This window comes from Tachysurus fulvidraco, chromosome 6 (genome assembly GCF_022655615.1).
Source record: "Tachysurus fulvidraco isolate hzauxx_2018 chromosome 6, HZAU_PFXX_2.0, whole genome shotgun sequence".
Taxonomy (NCBI): domain Eukaryota; kingdom Metazoa; phylum Chordata; class Actinopteri; order Siluriformes; family Bagridae; genus Tachysurus; species Tachysurus fulvidraco.
Window position 1 is genome coordinate 24,685,188 of NC_062523.1, and position 20,440 is coordinate 24,705,627.

Here is a 20,440-nt window from a genome sequence, read left to right on the forward strand (position 1 = left end):
GGAAAGGAAAGGTATAAATGGGAAGGTAGAGGACAGAAGGTGATGAGATATTTTACTACATATTCTGGGATATTTTAGTTTATGGTAGATGATATTTAAACATCATTTGAGACTAGAATGATTTGCAGTTACTTTGGAGGTGTTTCTAGGGTTACAGTTTCATACATAAATAAAGCAGACAAACTGTATACCGTGTTACGTTTTGGTCACTGCAATGTTTTAACGCAGTGGTTTGACTTACAAGGTTGATCATCTTGCATGAGCTGAGTCGATCATTGAGACCCATCCAGCGAACGAATTCGGGATATTCACCACGTTTTACTACATACTGGTAGCCTGTAAAATTGGGGCGCTCATAGACCACCCAGATGCCACTCTCCACCTGTATGGAGTTACAGCAGCCCAGATAGACGTGGAAGTCTGAGCAGTCACTGTCGCACTCATAACGGCGGCCCTGGAAGTTTTTATTCTCGTAGAAAATAATCTAGAAAGGTAAATGGATGGATATTAAAACCACTTTTTTTTATATTGATCAGTTCAGATGCTGTGCATTATACATCTAAATACATCATCCACATGTATACGTGAAGATAAAGAATCACTACGGTGAGTTTATTGGTTCGATTCATGCCAAAAGCAAAACGCTGATTATCATAAAATTTCTACTGCAACAGAATAGCACATTTTTACAGTTTGCAGTTCAAATATGTGTCAACTCTATCTCATAAAAATACACGTTTTTGTTATACAAAATGTTTTGTAGTCATTCATAACAAATGCATAACCAGTGCAAAGATTTTTCCTCGATAAGGCCAAAAGCATCGGTTGAAGCACATAATACTTTGCACATGTGCACTCACTCACCTTCCCCATTATGGATCCTGGAGTTAAGCTTGACTGAGGAACGTATCTCAAGTCCTGACTGAGCACAGACTCGCTAGTGCTGCTGTTTAAATACTGACCCCAACCACCTAATACCCCCCAGATTTAGGATTAGGTGGTTAGCGAGCACTCAATAATCACTTTGTCATGACAATGAGATCCAAAATTTGAGTCAGTAAATCTAGGCCTTTATTCAGGTTTTCCAGAAAATGTGATGTGGGATTAAAGTATAATGGCAATACTCCCCCTCCCCCTTCTGTGCTGGCTGAAACACACACACACACATCCACCATCCCAGAAAGCACCACAATACAAGCATCATGCCAGACTGATAGCCAATGCCAAGACCTCCAGCAAATGTGATGAGCCCAAATATAATGGATTATTGTGTCTGACTCTTTAAAATGATGCATCATTCTCCCAACTCAGCTCTTTTTACTGGTTTTATCTAAGAGGCAAAAATTAAAGCATTTTTTCTTTTAACATTTTATATATATATATATGTGTGTGTGTGTGTTTTGTTGAAACGGAATTGGGTTTTAATAGCAATTCAGTGTGAGTGTTATGGCCTCTTGTGTGCTCATCACGGCTTTAAGAGTTATTCCTATAACTTGCCTTGTAGCAACACAGGCTTAAAGAAATATACAAGGATTGGGATAGAAGTTATTATTCTTCGAGATCTGGTTGTAGTTACTGGATGTAAGATTCAGCCTGATGCAATACCTAATGTATCCGATGCAACTGTCTTGAAAGCCAGAGACAGACACAGTCATGAACTTCTATCATACACAAATATCCTTTATTAGTAGTCAGAAGAAATCTTTTCCCTTAATCTGAACATAATCGCAAACTATGCTTAACACGGCTTTTTTTTTTTAACAGATCCTATGGATTTGTTCATACACTTTATTCATAATGGAAAAAAGAAACAAGAACCGAGCCGGACAACAGCGAGTGCATACAGAAGTCATCTATTATCGCTTGTCAGACAGACACATTGTATAAATTAAATGCAACAATAAATCTAGTTCAGAGCTTCCCGTATTTGTGTTGTGGAGTTCTGAACACATGCTTTTTAATGCTGTGTGTTTGGGCTGTGAAAGCAGCTGAATGCTAAAACTGATACGGTGCAGAAAATCTCCAGAAGTGAAAAACACTGACACGACATGTGGCAGTTCCTGGAAAAACTGTAAAGCTGGAAGTGCAACTAGGCTACAGCAGGAAAACATACGTTCACAGTTATACTGGCTGCCAAGTAGAGAGCTTGGTACTAATGGATATCTAGATATTATTGTTAGATCAGTGCTCTTATTTTAGGAAAATGAATGCCTGTGTATTTCCTTCAGCACATTTATGTCAAACTGTAAACCAAAGACGACTTCTGGGGGAATTAAGAATACACTTTCAAACTGTACACAATTATGCAGGACTCTATAATTATTACAACAGAAAAGACTACGGTAAGACCTTATTAAGTCTTAAAAGACCTTATTCTTATTTATTTATTCAACAGTAGCAAGCCAGTCATCCTCTTAAAAGGGATGTAAACACGAGTACCTGGACTGTAAAACTTGCATGTAACGGAGAAAATAATAATAAGGAATGTCTCTTGAGGTTTAAGGGACTATTAAATAAAACTGAAGCTTATTCTGAGCACGTATCCAGCATATAATTCTCTACAGCAGTACGAGTCATTCTCCTGACGTTCAGCATCTTACTTCAAAATCATACTTTTTTGTCCTGAGTCTGCAAAACAAACTGCCAAATCTGAATCAGCTGTGGGATTCAAAGAGATCAGTGTTCATACAAAAGCATATCTGCTTCAGCCAATGCTAATGCTAAGCAAGTGTAAACCACAACAAATAAAAATAAGTGCGTAGTTGTGTATTACGGCGTGCGGATGCTCAGGAAACTGTGAGCGTGTTCGTTTTCGGATGCTGTAGAGAATGTTCAGAGCTGTGAGTAGGGTTTGAAGGCGTGACGGTTGGAGGCAGTAGGCTGTCCAGTTCCTGTCTCCGTCCTGTCTCCAGGAGCCATTCGTGAAATTTCTGCTCTACCAGAGCCTGGAACTTCTGCCGCTGCTCCCTGGAGGATGAGAGAAAGAAAATACTATTTAAAAAAATTAAAACAACCATTTGTGCTACGGTCAGATATGCATTCCAACACAATTAAAGGTACGGTTAGTGACTTTCACAAAGGTTTACTGAAAATCAGACATTTCTTAGCATAGCATAGCATAGCATGTGTAAACAGTAGTACAAGATGTGGAAATATAATCAGTTGACATAAGATTAACAGGTAAATAGAGATAATTCCTCGTCCTGATTGGATATTGTATCAGTGTTCTATTTCTTTTCTACACTGTAAAGAATTTCACAGCTTCTGGACTTCTCTATCTAAGAAGGTATTTTATTGTCCGCTACTAGATTATAAAAGAAATTTTAAATGTTACAAAAAGCTTTCTGATGTAATACATATAATACAGATAAAGCGCTTGTCCCTGAGTGAGATTTTGACTTCTCTAATAGCACTTGAAAGATGACAGCCATGACCAATTCTTACTTTACTTGCACAAGGAAAGAAACTGCAGTCTCGATAATCCTTTATATATGATATGCAATATCATATATGATAATATATATATGATAATCCTTTTTATGCTACACAGCAATAACAGCTTACTTGTTAAGGTGTGTGTCCTTCACCGTCTTCTGCCAGTCGTGCACCCTCTGCTGACGCTCCTCTAGGGCCTCCTGGTAGACTGACGGCAGTCCTCCTGGCACCTCGCAGGTGTCACCCTCCATGAGGAATGGTACCACCATAGGGCAGAGCTGTGTGGGGGGTAGGATGCTGTAGCAGACCAGGTCTGGTGATGGACTATCTGGCGCATAAATCAGTGGCTGATCCCAGAGGTTGGGTACAACCGCCAAACCCACACTGGCCATGTGATCCTCCAGGCTGGGGTAGTGTGTGTGAAAAGGCCCGAGTGTGAGGCTGGTGTTGCCAGGCAGTAAAAGTGGCCTAGTGGGAGTGAGCGCATGAATGGTGCAGTGGGTGGAGCCGCCAACTGCCAAGCGTCCGGCCACACAAACCAGCCGCACGTTCTCGCAGCTTTGCATATGAACTGTGGTCTCCACTGGGCCCAATACCACAGTGCTGTCTCGACATTTATCAAGCGTCACTGACCTGCAACATCAAAGTGTGGACCACAATGCGATTTTACAGCAAGACATTACTTTTATTATTTTTTTTCAGGGTAGTATTATTGTCATATTGAAATAATATTCAGAACACATTCTCTGATCTCCTTAAGCAAACCTATTGAGCAAACAGTCCATTTGTCCAAGACTCTTACCTAAGGGGTGAAAGTAGGTAGATAAAAGCCTCGCTGCAACGGTGCAGTTTGACATTTGCACCAGCCAGCTTCTCAGAGTCTTTAGCCAGAGTCTGTTTGTATACCTGGGACATCAGCACCACCCTGCTGCCTGGAGGGGCCATGTGTGTGTTCCTTGCTATCTTGGCCCGCTTCATAGCACCTTCCACTAAAGCAAAGAGAATTCTGTAAGTGCACTGTGTGCTTAATTAAAAACAATGATGTACGTTTTAGAATTCCAATCATAAATAAATTGTGGGAAAGTGGTTCAGCAGGAAATGGAACAAAAGTAAAGCATTTTTTACCTTGCAGAGCCCAGGCCAGCTTCTTGCCCGAGCGCAGACAGGTGGACATGCCGAATGGGTTCAGTGTGAGTGCCTGGTGCAGCCAGCTCTGCAACTTCTGCAGCGAGTAGGAGCGGCTGACTTTTGAGTATCCAGCCACGGCCTGAAGCGGGGCACGGCTGAGTAGCCGATAGAGAGGGTGAATAGTGCGGCCCCGGCTCACAGTGCCCTCTAGCAGCACACTGAGTGCCTGCAGGGCCTCGGAAGAAAGTGTACCGTCTCGCAGGACCTGATGTGAACTGCTTAGCTCACCTGGATCTGACAGCAGCTCCAGCAGTTCAGCCAGGTGAGTCTGCACAAAGGTGAGCTGTGCATGGTCATCCCAATTCTGCAAGAACATGAGATTACTTATTATTACTGTTTTCTCTATTACATTGATGCAAAATCAGCTCTTGTGAAAACATTTAAACACAAATGTTGCATTATCATTTAACTAGCAAGAAGCACTGCTATCATGGAACACTAAGATCGTAAGACAGGCACAATTAGAAATAATGTCAAAGTTTCTACCTTATTTTGGGAGCTGATCTTGGCGTCCCTATCAGAGGAGGATGACGGAGAGCGAGACCGAGGACTTGGCCACTCTTCACCGATTAAAGATGTGCGCAAAGAGACCCGGTTCAGCTGCTGCAGGTAGAGAAACAGCAGGAACTGCAATGTGTCCACAGACAGCTGAAGACATATAAAAATTAAAAAGATTACTTGTATATAGAGAGAATTGCGATTTGAAAAGTCTCTAAAATGTCTTCCCCAACATTAAATAAACGTAAATGGTTATGATTATAAACAAGATTAAAATCATGTCTCACACCTTGCTGCGCTGACGATCCAGATCACGAGGGTTCAGGCTCTGAGACAGAGCCTCTGCCCACTCAAGCTTTTGCTCAGCAGGGCGAGGTACCAGCAGGTCAAAGGTCTCAAAGTAGAGCCAGGCCAGCTCATCAGGCAACTGCAGCTTGCCACAGGCAATGTGCTTCCACATGTGCCATCCCAGACGTGGGAAACAGCCATCACGTGTGCGCACGTAGCAGGCCATCTTTCGCAGGTAGTGCATGCTCAGCTTTGCTGGTGGTGCAGCCTGAAGAGCACCCAGGAGGAAAGGCTCCAGACGGGGCCACACGTTCGCTGAGCAGGACTCCATTTCTGAAGAAAAGACATGAGAAATATTAAGAGTGATCTGAAAGCCACCTGATTCTCCCATTCAAAAAAGGCTGACATTACTATAGTATCTGGACCATTGGTGTACAACCAAGCCACAAGGTGTAGTATCTTACATGCTGTTGTTTTTAATCTGGAATAGTTTCCACTGAAATAAAAAGGAGTTTGATGTAAAACCTCTCATTTATTTGCTCACCTATAAAGCTTAAAATAAAATAGGCTATTAAATGGGCATCTTTAAAAGCGGGACAGGGTTCCCATGGCAACCACAGCACGTGCAATGACTTTAACCGTTAAATATAAATTAGCAAACAAGCGAACTAGCTTCTATTAGTTAAAGAGCTCATAATGTTTTTAGTAATTATATAATAGGTTAGTTTTATAGTTTTAGTTTTTTAGTTTTAGTTACAGCAGAATTCTTACTTTCCTTTCGGCATCCGTCCGTCCTCCCTCTCAGACGGCGGTCACTTCCACTTCATGAGGTAAATAAACACTTTGCTAATTAGCTTTTTAAGCTAACGGTGTAACCTATTGTGTATGTGACATCGGATAGTTGCTCATTAAACTCTCCCGCCTGTACAACGCGTTATTGGCGCCAGAAACTCGAACGGTGTTTTTTTTTATCTTTTTTAAAAAAAAAAATTGTTGCACAGTTTGACCTTTTTTTTTTGCTCCTTAATATCTCTGCACTTTTAGTTCATCCAAAATGTGCAGCAAACAATATGTTATTCTTTAAAAGTTTCTCAAACAACTCTTTTATAAAAACATTTCCTTTTGGTGTCGTTGTAGCGAACACGTCAATAAACAACAGACGGGCCGTGTGGATTTCAAAATAAAAGTCCTGAATCCCCACCACACACATACGCGCGCGCGCTCTCTCTCTCTCTCACTCACACACACACACACACACACACACACCTCTCTCTCTCTCTCTCTCTCTCTCTCTCTCTCTCTCTCTCTCTCACACACACACCTCTCTCTCTCTCTCTCTCTCTCTCTCTCACACACACACACCTCTCTCTCTCTCTCTCTCTCTCTCTCTCTCTCTCTCTCTCTCTCTCTCTCTCTCTCTCACACACACACACACACCTCTCTCTCTCTCTCTCTCTCACACACACACCTCTCTCTCTCTCTCTCTCACACACACACACCTCTCTCTCTCTCTCTCTCTCTCACACACACACCTCTCTTTCTCTCTCTCTCTCTCACACACACACACCTCTCTTTCTCTCTCTCTCTCTCTCTCACACACACACCTCTCTTTCTCTCTCTCTCTCTCTCTCTCTCTCACACACACACACACACTCTCTCTCTCCTCTCTCTCTCTCTCTCTCACTCACTCACAGACACACTCTCTCTCTCTCTCTCTCTCTCTCTCTCTCACACACACACACACACACACACACACACTCTCTCTCTCTCTCTCTCTCTCTTTCACACACACTCTCTCTCTCTCACACACACACATACACACATACACACACACACACACACACAGGTTTCTAACAGAATGTACTGTAGACAGAGATTAGCCCAGGAAGGTTAAACTCTTCACTCATGTCAGATATCCAACATGATAATGTGACATGTCACAAAGAACAAATGATCTCAGTCTTGTTCCATAAATATGACACTGTACTTTTGTTTCTTCTCCTGTTACTGAAGCTCAGTCACATAGTGCACATGTGGAATGTGATAGAAAGGTAGATTATTAAATGGACTCTTTTCTTTGTTGCGTTCAGGGAAACGCTTCTGCTCCCTGAAAGCAAACACAGAGAGGATGAGGACAAGCTTCTTCCCGCAGGCCATCCGGATCTTAAACCAGGAGACACCCAGGATCTAACGCTGGACCTCTCTCTCTCCATCCCCACTGTTTTATGCACACACACACACACACCCGCCCTTTTTTTGCACGAACACTTAAATTCTGGACTGTAACTGTAACTCTGGACTTGCACAGCACAGTGCCACTTTATACACTTCATACACTCCATACACTATTTACACACCATACTTCATCTGGACATACTAAGGACACTTTAACTCTGGACTTGACCAGCACGGTGCCACTTTATACACACCATACTACACCTGGACACTTTTAAGGACAATCTTTAAAAACCATACACATTTATGTATATGTATATTTATGTATATGTATATACATTATTTCTTCATATTCTCCCTATATTTCAGATTTTTATATAGTTTTTTATATAGGTTTCTTATATAATTTTCTTATATAGTTTATACTTTCTTATTTTATTCTCATTTTATTTTTTGCTTTTTATATTCTTTATTCTTATACCGGACAGTTGCATAAAGCATTTCACTGCATATCGTAAACTGTATGTTTATTTGTACTTAATCAGGGGCAATGCACAGAGAACATTAGTCTAAGAAAGAAGAGTCATGTCATGTGCCAGGTTATAGCAAAAGAATGCTAATTTCCACCTGCAGTCCCTAGAAAGATGTCACATTTGCAAAAGGTCATGAAATACATACAGTATCATACATGGAAACATTATTTCACTCACATCAATAAAATCACTAAAAACACTCCACTTCAAAAAAAAAAAAAAACCCCAAAAAATAACCTTACTTCACTCACATTCTACATTGTTCATATCAGTCATTTAGTGCTCACAAGTTTACACACACACACACACACACACACACTCTCTCTCTCTCTCTCTCTCTCTCTCTCTCTCTCTCTCTCTCTCTCTCTCTCTCATTCACTATGTGTATGTGACAAATAAAATTTGGTTTGATTTGATTTGAGATTAGATTAGATTAATCTCTGTTCAAACCATCTTTGCTTCTCAGTCTTTACAATGGTACATAAACCCAAATAGATCATGGACTAGTTTCAGTGCTAATCGATTGATTCCTTTAGGATGAAACCTTCCTAATCTCGCTGGTTTATCAAAATAACTCAAATCAACCCATTTCCCCAAATAAGGAACTCCAATATACTGGAATAGATCTAAATTGTCATCGAGTCACTTCTGAGCATGCGCAACTTACCCGGAAGTCCCGGCAGCCTAAGCAGATGATAGATCAACAACCTAAAGAAACAACACCGGATCGACGACAGCGGCAGGAACGCGCAGTAACCGTCTCAGGTAACTATGTGAAACGGTGCCGGTGTGAAATGGGCTATTTGTTCAGATAAGATGTCGATATTGTTAGGGAATATTTGCGGATTTGTGCTTGCGGGCCGCTGTGTCTGTGTGGCCGAAGGGACGAGCTGCTCGGGCGGTCAGAGTCCATTCTGCTCCCGTACAACTCGTGTCCTGGGGGAATGACATGCTACAAAGCTCCATAGAGCTCAAACACAGCAGTACACACACACACACACACACACACACACACACACACACACACACACACACACACACACACTTCTTTCAGAACATGTTGCACGCTTTGTAGATCAATCATATGTGAATCTGATTCTCGATCTCTCTGGCATTAGATTGAATATACATCATACAGCATTGATGAGCTTTTAGAATATTAGATCATGACTTAGAGAATTTGCATCTTCTGTACTTGGGTGTTTCTCCGAATAGATCAGACATGTGATATTTGACACCAATTTAACATTTGACCATCATGTTCGTAACACTGACAAAGCATCATTTTTTCATCTCAGAAACATTGCCAAATTACGTCCCATGTCGACTTTGTCTGTGGCTGAAAAGTTCATCAACACGTTTGTCTTTTCGCGTCTTGACTACTGTAATGCTTTGCTGGCTGGAGTTCCTAAAGCTACCCTACGTAAATTACAGTTGGTACAGAATCCAGCTGCTAGAATTCTGACTACGACCAGTGCAAGGGAGCACATTACACATATCCTGGAAAAATTGCACCGGCTTCCTTTTTAGTTTTCGTATTGATTTTAAAATTCTCATGCTCACTTATAAGGCTTTGAATAAGTTAGCCCCTCAATATTTGTGTGAGCTGTTAACCCCCTACATACCTACATTTGCTCTACGCTCTTCTGAAGCTGGTCTTCTGACTGTCCAAACAACACGGGTGATCGGGCAAAATGTGGAATTCCCTGCTCTCAGAGATTAGGAATGCAGAATCCCTGGGTGTTTTTAAATCCCACCTTAAAACATACTTTTTAGGGTAGCTTTTATGTGCTTTCTTTATTTGTTATTTATTGGCTTTTTATCTTTTTGTATGGTTAGTTTTAGTGCCTGTAATATTATGTGTATCTTTTTAATTTCATCTTTAATGTCAAGCGCTTTGAGAAGCTACCGCATTGAAGTGTTTTCCCTGCTTTAACATGCCAAATGGTTGTTAATTAGCTGATTAATTATATCAAGTTGGATTTGAGCAGGGAAACACAAAGTGTAGGACTCCAGCATTGGCGTTGGGAACCTCTGGTGTTGCCAAAAGCTTCTCTGTGGTCGATCGTTGCTGAAGCTTATCCGACTTATTGGATATTTTTTACTAATCGGTATAAAGAAAGGATTTTTTTTAAATAGCCACAAATCTTACAAGATTAGTCAGGACTCTGTTGGCTTTCTGTGTGTAGAGCTCTGCATTAAGGTGCTGGATGTTATTGGTACAGAGACAGACAGCACTCCTAAGCTTTATACATAAACATTGTATACAAATGATACAATAAAATGCTAACATTTTAACCATTTGAAATACGTGCGAAGAATACAAACGCTTATATTAGCCATTAACCACTACTGTGGAGAGTGTCATCACAGGGGCTGCCTCCTTCATCTGGCCAGAAGAATTTGACACACACACCTCCACCCCCGAGCCCCAGATATCTTCTCAATATATACCCTGGCGCTCCTAGGAGCCTCCTCTTTGGGTCCCAGTATTTCTTGGAGTCCCACGGTGCCATATCACCTTATTTACCGGCATCACCGCCTATGTTTTCGAAATACACTGACCTAATTTCCCCTTATTTCCCCATATGATTACAATAAACATCTTTGGCCTACAACATCGCCTACATATGTCTTATGACACCAATTGTAATATTTTGCAAGGCTTAATACTTTACTTTGGTTATAGTATTGTAAGGAATAATACTTTAATTATTTCTACTAAGATTTTTCACAACACATTTAGTTCTGAACATGGGAACCACGTTAGAGATGGATATTCCAAAGAGTTAAGCATGATCGTTGTTGGTCAGAATGTTAAATACTTTTGTCTTGATTTGTGTGTTACTAGTTGATGTGGTTTCCTCTGGCATCTTCCTTTTGCAGAGTACATCTTAAAATAGCACCAACCAAGTTTCGTTTGGCATCACATGTGTTAATTTGATCACATTTTATGTTTGCTTTTGTTCTTGTTTAGTTCATAACCATCATTATTTAGCTTAATTTCAAATAATAGGTAACTCTGTCATCCCTTACATTGACACCCCTTCCCCCTTCATTTCAGGACTAGAGGCTGAACAAACACTCCAGAAGTAATCAGTCAATATCTTTGGATTTATTTGTGTATACTGAGGCTGCCTAGGAGGACCCCTTTCCCACCCCACATCCCCACCACTCCTCCTCCACCATGACCACCCGTGGGAACGCTAGGACCAACGGGAACCTTCCCCAGACCAAGATCTGCCAGTTTAAGTTGGTGCTGCTGGGAGACATGGCAGTGGGCAAGTCCAGCCTGGTCCTTCGCTTCGTCAAGGGCCAGTTTGATGAGTTCCAGGAAACCACCATTGGAGGTTAGGAGCTGAGTGAGGAACAATTGTGCTGAAATTGACATAAGAAATGCATTGACACATTGAGCTGTTTCAAATGTACTAATATGTTATACATGTATTGCATTTCAGTGTAAGAGAAAGCCAACTACAGTGCAGCCCATTTTTAACAGATATTTGTGTGGACAAAAACATTGGGAGAAATTGGGTTTGGTTTGACTCGCTATTTGAATTAAGTAAAAAAAAAACTACTGCTTTTCTAGTTACACAGTTCTGTAATCATGTATAAACTGTGCAATGCTTCCTTCATGCAATACAATAGCTACAGCAGTGACTAAAGCGCAGGAAAGAAACCGTTAACAGACACTAACTGGTGCATTCGCGTGAGCCAAATTCTCGTCTGCCAGCCGGAAAGAATTGAAATGGCTCATCTACTCTGAGGCACTCGACTTTAGATTGTGATCAGCAGACTACGAATGTTTAGGAGTAAATAAAATACAGCCTTTGTTTAGTATCACTCACCAGCTGCAGCCCAATGGGGGGAAAAGGGTCCATATATGTCTGAGGTAGTAAAATAATAATAATAATAATAATAATAATAATAAATTGAAACTCCATATAAGAACAACTTCATTAGATTATAAGAAAATATCAGCTATTTCCTTGGTGGTGTTAAAATATTTGATGTCCCAACCCCTTGGAAGTGTGTAGTCATTGTCTCAGATGTTTAGATGTTGTCGAAACAGGAGCTAGAAAATGAAGCATTGTCCACATGCATGAGCTTTAGAATCGATCTTAACAACAGGGTCCAGATTCCAGTACTTGGCTTAATTGTTCTGGACATTGGCCCAGGATGTTCTTGTCTTAAAGCATGAATGCTTTCTAATTCACACACATCAAGAGTGAGTCCTCATCATCAAGGGAAGTTAACTTCACTTTCTCCATAAAGATTTATTTATTTATTTGTTTGTTTGTTTATTTATTTATGGATTGCCTAAATCTAGATTTCTTTACCTGGACATTAAATCTATCTGGTATACTGAGTGAACGGCTCTGAGATCGGATCTAATTTAGTACTAGTTCTATCAGAAACATATCTTTAAGCATAAGAAATAAAATGTGAATGTTTTCACAGAAGTGAGGATTTGCCTGTGATTGCATCAGTACAAGGCGTTAATAGTGTAACATCTTCCTTCCTCTCTCTGTGTCCTGCCCCTAGCTGCTTTCTTGGCTCAGTCAGTTTGCCTGGACGACACGACGGTGAAGTTTGAGATTTGGGACACAGCTGGACAGGAACGCTACCACAGCCTGGCACCTATGTACTACCGCGGAGCCCAAGCAGCCATCGTAGTGTTTGATATTACAAAACCGGTGTGTGGCGAAGCTGTATTTCTGGCTTGGTAGAGCTTTGGGTTAATATTATACAACACAACTGCAAATATGCTATGTGTAAAGATCTACGACTTGTTTAATCCTCAAATGATTATATCCCGCTGCATCCTGTTGTCTTCTGGATAGGAGACGTTTGAGCGAGCGAAGGCCTGGGTGAAGGAACTCCAGAGGCAGGCCAGTCCCAACATCGTTATTGCACTGGCAGGAAACAAGTCAGACCTCGCTGACAAGAGACTGGTGGAGTACGAGGTGCAGTTCCCAGAACACTCCACTCTCCACACTCCACTCTCTTCTCCACTGACATTACAGAGGTTTAGTTAGTCAGCAACATCTGAAAGATCAAAACCGTTTCTGTGCTAGTAAAAGCAGATAAGGCTGGCTGTCTGTTTATTAGACCAGGATTCCGAGGTTTCAGAGATGGAGAACTGGAATCCAAAGGTTATGCTGTGTCTCATTAGCAGAGATGGAGGACTCGAGTCATATGACTTGACTCGAGTCAGACTTAAGTCGCAAATTTGAGACTTGCTTGACAAAAAGACTTGACTTTCATGACTTGAGACTTGACTCGGACTTGAGTTAAAGGACTCAGAGATGGGGGACTCGAGTCATGTGACTCGACTCGAGTCAGACTTAAGTCGCAAATTTGAGACTTGCTTGACAAATATTAAAAAAAGACTCGACTTGACTTTCATGACTTGAGACTTGACTCGGACTTGAGTTAAAGGACTCAGAGATGGGGGACTTGAGTCATGTGACTTGACTCGAGTCAGACTTAAGTCGCAAATTTGAGACTTGCTTGACAAATATTAAAAAAAAGACTCTACTTGACTTTCATGACTTGAGACTTGACTCGGACCTGAGTTAAAGGACTCAGAGATGGGGGACTCGAGTCATGTGACTTGACTCGAGTCAGACCTAAGTCGCAAATTTGAGACTTGCTTGACAAATATTAAAAAAAGACTCGACTTGACTTTCATGACTTGACATTCATGACTTGAGACTTACTTGTGACTTGCACGTGTGTGACTTAATCCCACCTCTGCCCATCAGTCACGTGTTTTAGATGATTCTGAAGTACCGAAACGGATTTCTTTAATAAAAGTGAAGTGAAAGTAGCAAAACTCAAAAACTATATGTACAGAAATTCCTGGATAAGGCATAGTTAATAGATGTGAAGGGTTTACAGGTGGAATAACATTTTTGTAATATTTATTTATTTAGGGTGCTTTCACACCTGCCTAGTTTAGTTCGGTTGAATCGTACCAGAGTTCGATTGCACATTTGGTGCGGTTCGTTTGGGCAGGTGAGAACGCAGCAATCGAACTCTGGTGCGCACCAAAAGCGGACCGAACAAGCGTACCGAGACCTCCTTGAAGAGGTGGTCTCGGTACGCTTTCAAACGAACTCTGGTACGGTTCGTTTGTGGTGAGAACACGATCCGAGATCGAATAGACCTAACTGCAAAAAGTATTGCGCATTTTGGACTAAACCAGCTGCCGTACTGGGTCGTTGGCAATATTTTCGGAAGATGAGAATGTCACAGTTTCGCAAAAGTAATGCTCGCCACCTCCTGAAGTGTCTTGCGATGCGTCTTCGCCGTTTGCAGCGCATTAAAATGATACTTTCAAGCCGCATCCGCGCTTCATTCTGAAAATTAAGACTTTGTATAGAATGCTGTATACAAGCGATGTAGTAGATTACAACCACGAACATAACTGCAGCGCGCAGTCGTCTCTCCATGGTGTACTGTATGCTGTATTTTCCTCTTTTTGTTTACTTCCGGAGTTTCGTTGGAATTTCCCGCACTTTTATTATAACCAATCGAGAAGCAGTTTAGGAAATACGCTCAAAGACATGTGGCCAATGAGTGATGTGGATGTTATCACATGACTGCATTTTGGTTCGTTTCAACTGGTGCGGAACAGAACGAACAGTGTGGTGTGAAAAGGAACCAAAACTGCTAAAAAGCTACAATATATAATTTTTTGCTTTTGGTCCAGACCAAATGAACCGAACTATAGATGTGAAAGCACCCTTAGGTTCAGTATTAAACAGTTAATGGTGCACGGCAGTAACTGATGAACTTTAGTGACTTTACCTTCTGACTTGATCAGTAAAGCGCCAGTACGGATGTAGGTATTCTTTCCATTAAGCAGGAACTTTCACCTGAATCCACCTGTTTAATCAGTTGATTTTGGCCCCCAATCAACCAGGAACTGGAGCTATTTTTTGGTTGGAATAAAATAACCTGCAGTCTCATCATCTCTGTGCTGATTAAATTAGATTAGATTGGACTTGGCTGATTTAGAATGATTCAAACAGGTGCATCTGTAACCCTTAACATATCTGGTGAATCTTTTAAACTATCTTTTTAATTGACGGTTACAATCACAGCCAGGTGAATTTGGTAAGCAAGCCTACACCCAGTTATACTGTATATCATAGTGTGTTTTATTTTTGGAGATGATATGGATGGCAGGAGAGAATGATACTTCATATCAACTTCATGATCATGTTCCTGTTACAGGAAGCTCAGACGTACGCTGAAGACACAGGATTGTTGTTCATGGAGACTTCTGCCAAGACTGCTATGAACGTGAATGAGTTATTCCTGGCCATTGGTGAGTCTCTGCTGGTTTAGTGTCACTGCGCAGTCACCTGAATCGAACATTTTTAGAGCCCATGTTTAACACGCAAAGAATTGACCATACACTGTACTACAACAGTATGTTAAGACTCAATAATGCAATTTAAAGGTAGGGTCTCTGATTTTTGAAAGCCAATGTTAACATATAAAATCACCAAAACAAACACGCCCCTAACCCAAATGGGTCCCATCCCTGTATCGATAGCTCCGCCCACACATACATACGTAACCCAGGCGACTAACGGAAAGAAATGTGTCTTTATCATAGCTGAAGGGAAGAACAATACGATTGCAGATAAACAAACAAGCAAAAATGACACACAAGCATAATCATGTAAAGGACCAACGTTTAGTAACCAACGTTACTCACCTATCGAGAAGGAAAAAAGCGCCTCGGCGTCTTAAGTAAAGTCGAGTTTCCCGAGTCAATAACTCCTGAGCTAAACGCTGTTACTACACAAAACACGGTTGTAGCTGCCTCTCTACATTACTACGATAGAAAAGAGGTGTTATTTGTGTAGTAACAGCGTTTAGCTCAGGAGTTATTGACTCGGGAAACTCCAATCTGTGAATATGTGGCCAACTTCCTGCTCCTTCAGTTCTCTCCAGCGCTGGAAAGCTGATCCTATATTAACACGTCCTACTTCTTAACATATCGTAAGCCTTTCTTCACTTTCTATCCTCCATTTCAATGTTAAAACCGCTTTCTGCTAATGTCACCCATGCGCACTGAACACTCTCCGTCGCATATTGACAAGCCCCGCCCCTTTCTGCTCATTGGCTACACGTTTGTTTTGTTTTTTGTTTAGTTTGTCGTTCCGACTCAGTTTCTGAAGCATTTCTCAAACACCAGAGACCCCACCTTTAACCCACACACACTATATATATTTCTGAAATACTCAAACCTGGTACCAACATCCATGAAAGTCATAGAGATCACACATCATCTCCATTTCGATGTTCGAGGTGAACAATAACTGAAGCTTTCGATCTACGTGATTTTTTGCATAGTGCTACTTGAATGGATGTATTGGTGTTCCTAATAAAATGGACAGTGAATGCGTATTTCAAGCATTCATGACATTCTAAACTCTGCAACCCTTCGAAAAGTATGTAATTTTTGAACGGCAAACTCACTAATAATCGAATTTGGTAACATTTAAACCTGACCGTATCTGCGAATGTGTGCCTTTAGATCCAGTCGCATTACTGTGACGGCTAGTAGAAATGTCTGTTTGTTTGAACAATGCTTAGTCTCTGATGGTTTCTGTGGTTTAACACTGGAAATAAAATATATACCGTCTGGCATTTGCAGCGAAGAAGATGCCGAAAACAGACACTCAGAACCCGACGCACGCCGCCCGACACAGGGGAGTCAACTTACAGGACCCAGACGCCCAATCCAGCAGGAGCTGCTGCGGGAACTAGACATCTCTTTGTCCACCATCTACATCAAGAAGGGAGACCACCAACACCCTTTACCCTCGTTCCCTATCCTCCACCCTTTCACCTCCAAGACTGACACGGAGAGAGAGAGAGAGAGAGAGAGAGAGAGAGAGAGAGAGAGAGAGAGAGATGGATGAAGAAAGAGGAGAAATTTGGATCCTTTACTGACACTGGAAGTGATTTCTGAACAGAGATGTGGTATAAAGTGCATGATTGGTGAGAACACTTGTCCTGTAGACTACAGGACACTCGATACAGGGCACTTAATGGTGGATGTCTGATCCTGTTTATTTTGCCAACACTCATTGTTGCCTGCACACACAATGGCAAATCTTTAGAAGAGAACAAGAAAGGGAATAAAACAATCTACCCTCTAACGGCTTCTCGGCATAAAGAAGAAACACAGCACCTTAATCTCGCCCCGGTCAAAGCACCCTATTGTAATCAGATGGAAATGATCGCGTTCGGTCATCAGCAGCCCTGGACACTTTCTCCTGCATGAATGGCGACTTTATCTTCAACAGCTTTTAAAATCCTGGCCAGACAACATCTTTTCCACCCCCACCTCCCATCCCCCTTTTCCCCCCACTCTTCTTCCATACTCTCTGTTCATATCTGCCTTGATTCTATATTTGTTGGAAACTACTGATTAAGTCATCCGTATTGTATGTGTGTAAGTAACATAAATATATGATTGGTAGCAATCCTACACTGAAAAATTAAAGTCTCGCTCTTAGACATATCTGAGTACCGACACCCGACTCACACCGATCCCGTCTTCTTCTTCTTCATCTGCGACAACAACAAAATAGCACCTGCAGTCCATCGCTTTTTATGCAGACAACAGAAAATTCTGACACTGCACAGAGGAAAAGTGTGGCTGAGTTAAAGGGAGAAAAAAAACAAATGGAAAAGTTAGAGGAGAAAAAAAAAAAACAGAAGTGCCTACTCTCCGTGTTCTTTGTTTTGGGCCTGCTCGGGATGCTTTGAGTTGGCAGTTTATGTGTAGCAGAACTTTGAGACCCTGAGGGTTTCAAGTCAGTTTCGGTTCAAGTTCTAGCTCTTAACCTACCCAAAGCACCTAAACAGTGTTCTACGCAGTGGGTTTCATTCCTTTGTGTGTGTTTAGAGCTGGAACAGAGCAAAAAAAAAAAAAACGGACTGGATCGAGACCCTCTGGCCTAAAGCGCATCAATAACCTGCAACATGTTACTGTTTGTTTAAAAAAAAAAAAAAAAAAAAACGATTCTTTTTATCGTCTTGTTTTACGGATGCTGTATGCTGTTTTTTGTGTACAAAGATCTAGTAATAATCTACTGTTTATTTAAAATTAGTTTTAGTCTGTAATTTTATTGGTTGCCGATCCGGTTTTCTTGTCATTTAAGGAATGACGAAAAAGCATCTACACGGATTGAAGTCATTTGTCACGTCTCTTACGATCCAGTTTTTTTGTGCGTGTGGGATTTTGATCATCTGTTAACACATGTGAACTGGGAAAATCAAATAAAGCTGTGCTGTCTGCAACCAAAGAGTGTTTCCTGGCTGTTTCTTGGTCAGCTTAAGAACAGACTTGCGACTTAGCAAAGTCGACACAGACAACTGTAGGCACGGACGAGCGAAAAACCAATTTACATCATTTAGATTGGCTTATTAGTTCGATGTGCTTGCATTCTTGGTAAAAGGTTCCATGTAGCACCAAATACCATTCAATGATTTGTTCATCAAAGGTTCTATGTAGATTAGAGATTACCCAAAGAACCTCACAGCAACTCAGATGGTTGCACAGCAACGCATTACTTTTGACAGTAACTGATACTAACGCATTACTTTTGACAGTAACTGATACTCTAACGCATTACTTTTGACAGTAACTGATACTCTAACGCATTACTTTTGACAGTAACTGATACTCTAACGCATTACTTTTGACAGTAACTGATACTCTAACGCATTACTTTTGACAGTAACTGATACTCTAACGCATTACTTTTGACAGTAAATGATACTCTAACGCATTACTTTTGACAGTAACTGATACTCTAACGCATTACTTTTGACAGTAACTGATACTCTAACGCATTACTTTTGACAGTAACTGATACTCTAACGCATTACTTTTTAAATAAAGTAACTCCATTGCCGTTACCATATGGTGCGTTTGTCCGTTACTTTTTTAAATTAATTCATTTTGGCTGAAGTGTAGCCTACAGCATAACCTGTTTACAGCAGCGACGCATTGTAGGATTGGTGGATGCCAACCTGTAAACACGAAGACAAAGACTGTGGGCGTGTTTCCGTTTATTCATGTATGTGTGGCAGTAATGGCGAGTCGAGGCGAGAGCAAGACAAGTTTCTCAAAGTGGAAATATGCACATTATTTCACTTTAGTTGAGCATAAAGACAAAAACCTTTTAGTTAAATGTAAGCTGTGTCTTTCTGGTTCGAACGTCCTGCCCATTAATGGGAACAGTAAAGAACGTTTACTAAAAAGTTACTTTAAACAGTAACGCGTTACTTTTTGGTGTAAGTAACTGTAACTAGTCACTATTTCTTAGTAACTAGCACAACCCTGGATTTGTAGATGTCACATTTAGTGGCTTATTAGCAAGCATTAACTATTAGGTTTAACTGATTTGTACGCTATGATTATGATCCGCTAGGAGGACACTTGACCTTCATACAAATGTGTTATTTTTTTTCTACACTGTTGCTACAAATCTGAAAGCTCCCACTGGTTTATCAAATATTGAGTGGAAGAACTCATGTGTCAAAAACTCTGAACTCAAACTCACTGAACACCTCTGGGATAAACTGTAACACTGACTAAACCCCAGACTTAATTGTCCAACATTCCACTAATGCTCACAAATCCTCACAGCCACGCTCCAACAACTAGAAGAAAGCCTTCCCAGAAGAATGGAGCTTATTCTATCAGCAAAGGGAGAATAAATCTGGAATGGGATGTTTAACAAGCGCATACGGATGAGATGGTCAGCTGGCCACAAGCATTGTTTTTATACGTTGATGTCTTGCCTATGTAAAGGCAGACACTGTAATTCAAAAGATTAGATTTTTCACTGACAACCGTATATTCTACATAACGTAGACAGTCATCGATAACATCAAGTTAGAAAGACTGTTCAGTTTCTCACCTCAGATGTTTGTTCTTGTGAAACCTCATGTGGTCTTCTGCTGTTGTAGCTCATCCACCTCAAGGTTGTGCATTCTCAACTTTTCTGCTAACTACACAGTTTTATGATGCCACAACACACAACACTGTTACCTGAGTTATTGTAGACTTCCTGCCAGCTCAAACTGGTCTGGGCTCAGACCTGTCTAATGAACAAGGCATTTTCACAATCAGAACTGCTGCTTGTTGGATGGTTTCTGTGTTTCACACCATTCTGTGGAAACGTTAAATATTGTTGTTGGTGAGATTCCCAGATCATCAGCAATTTCTGGGGACACGGTGGCTTAGTGGTTAGCATGTTTGCCTCACACCTCCAGGGTTG

General features: G+C 41.1%; 4 protein-coding genes and 1 long non-coding RNA gene across 7 annotated transcripts in view; 2 read left to right on the forward strand and 3 right to left on the reverse strand.

Moving 5' to 3' along the window:
* The window catches only part of lcmt2 (leucine carboxyl methyltransferase 2), an 18,423-nt gene extending 18,235 nt beyond the window's left edge, over positions 1-188 (forward strand). For both annotated transcript variants that reach the window (XM_047815409.1, XM_027143652.2), the window contains exon 14: positions 1-188. This exon is cut by the window's left edge and continues 751 nt beyond it. The gene's annotated coding sequence lies outside the window, so the exon portion shown is untranslated.
* Positions 1-1,066, reverse strand: part of crygs2 (crystallin, gamma S2) — a 1,393-nt gene extending 327 nt beyond the window's left edge. The window contains exons 1-2 of the mRNA XM_047815411.1: positions 865-1,066; positions 242-484 (exon numbers count right to left, since the gene is read on the reverse strand). Of these exons, the coding sequence (XP_047671367.1) occupies positions 242-484; positions 865-873 (252 nt within the window). The 5' untranslated portion in view covers positions 874-1,066. The remainder of the gene's footprint in view (positions 1-241; positions 485-864) is intronic.
* A 588-nt stretch (positions 1,067-1,654) lies between these two features.
* On the reverse strand, positions 1,655-9,120 carry tbccd1 (TBCC domain containing 1). 2 transcript variants are annotated; one of them, XM_027143653.2, is made up of 7 exons: positions 8,785-9,120; positions 5,411-5,742; positions 5,110-5,271; positions 4,561-4,927; positions 4,238-4,424; positions 3,565-4,068; positions 1,655-2,967 (listed from the first exon to the last, which is right to left on the reverse strand). In XM_027143653.2, exons 2-7 carry the CDS (start codon positions 5,738-5,740, stop codon positions 2,787-2,789), a joined length of 1,731 nt encoding a protein of 576 aa, XP_026999454.2. In that variant the 5' UTR covers positions 5,741-5,742; positions 8,785-9,120; the 3' UTR covers positions 1,655-2,786. The 2 variants fall into 2 exon arrangements, with proteins under 2 accessions (XP_026999454.2, XP_047671366.1); XM_047815410.1 differs by lacking the exon at positions 8,785-9,120 and adding an exon at positions 6,181-6,590.
* On the forward strand, positions 8,727-18,457 carry rab5b (RAB5B, member RAS oncogene family). The gene is made up of 6 exons (XM_027143657.2): positions 8,727-8,882; positions 11,182-11,467; positions 12,663-12,814; positions 12,962-13,084; positions 15,363-15,456; positions 16,798-18,457. The coding sequence occupies exons 2-6, from the start codon at positions 11,305-11,307 to the stop codon at positions 16,908-16,910; spliced, it is 645 nt and encodes a 214-aa protein (XP_026999458.1). The 5' UTR covers positions 8,727-8,882; positions 11,182-11,304; the 3' UTR covers positions 16,911-18,457.
* On the reverse strand, positions 11,359-12,351 carry LOC125141534. Its single transcript, XR_007140944.1, has 3 exons — positions 12,138-12,351; positions 11,966-12,004; positions 11,359-11,495 (listed from the first exon to the last, which is right to left on the reverse strand). It is a non-coding gene; the product is annotated as an uncharacterized LOC125141534 (long non-coding RNA).
* Positions 18,458-20,440: the final 1,983 nt, after the last annotated feature.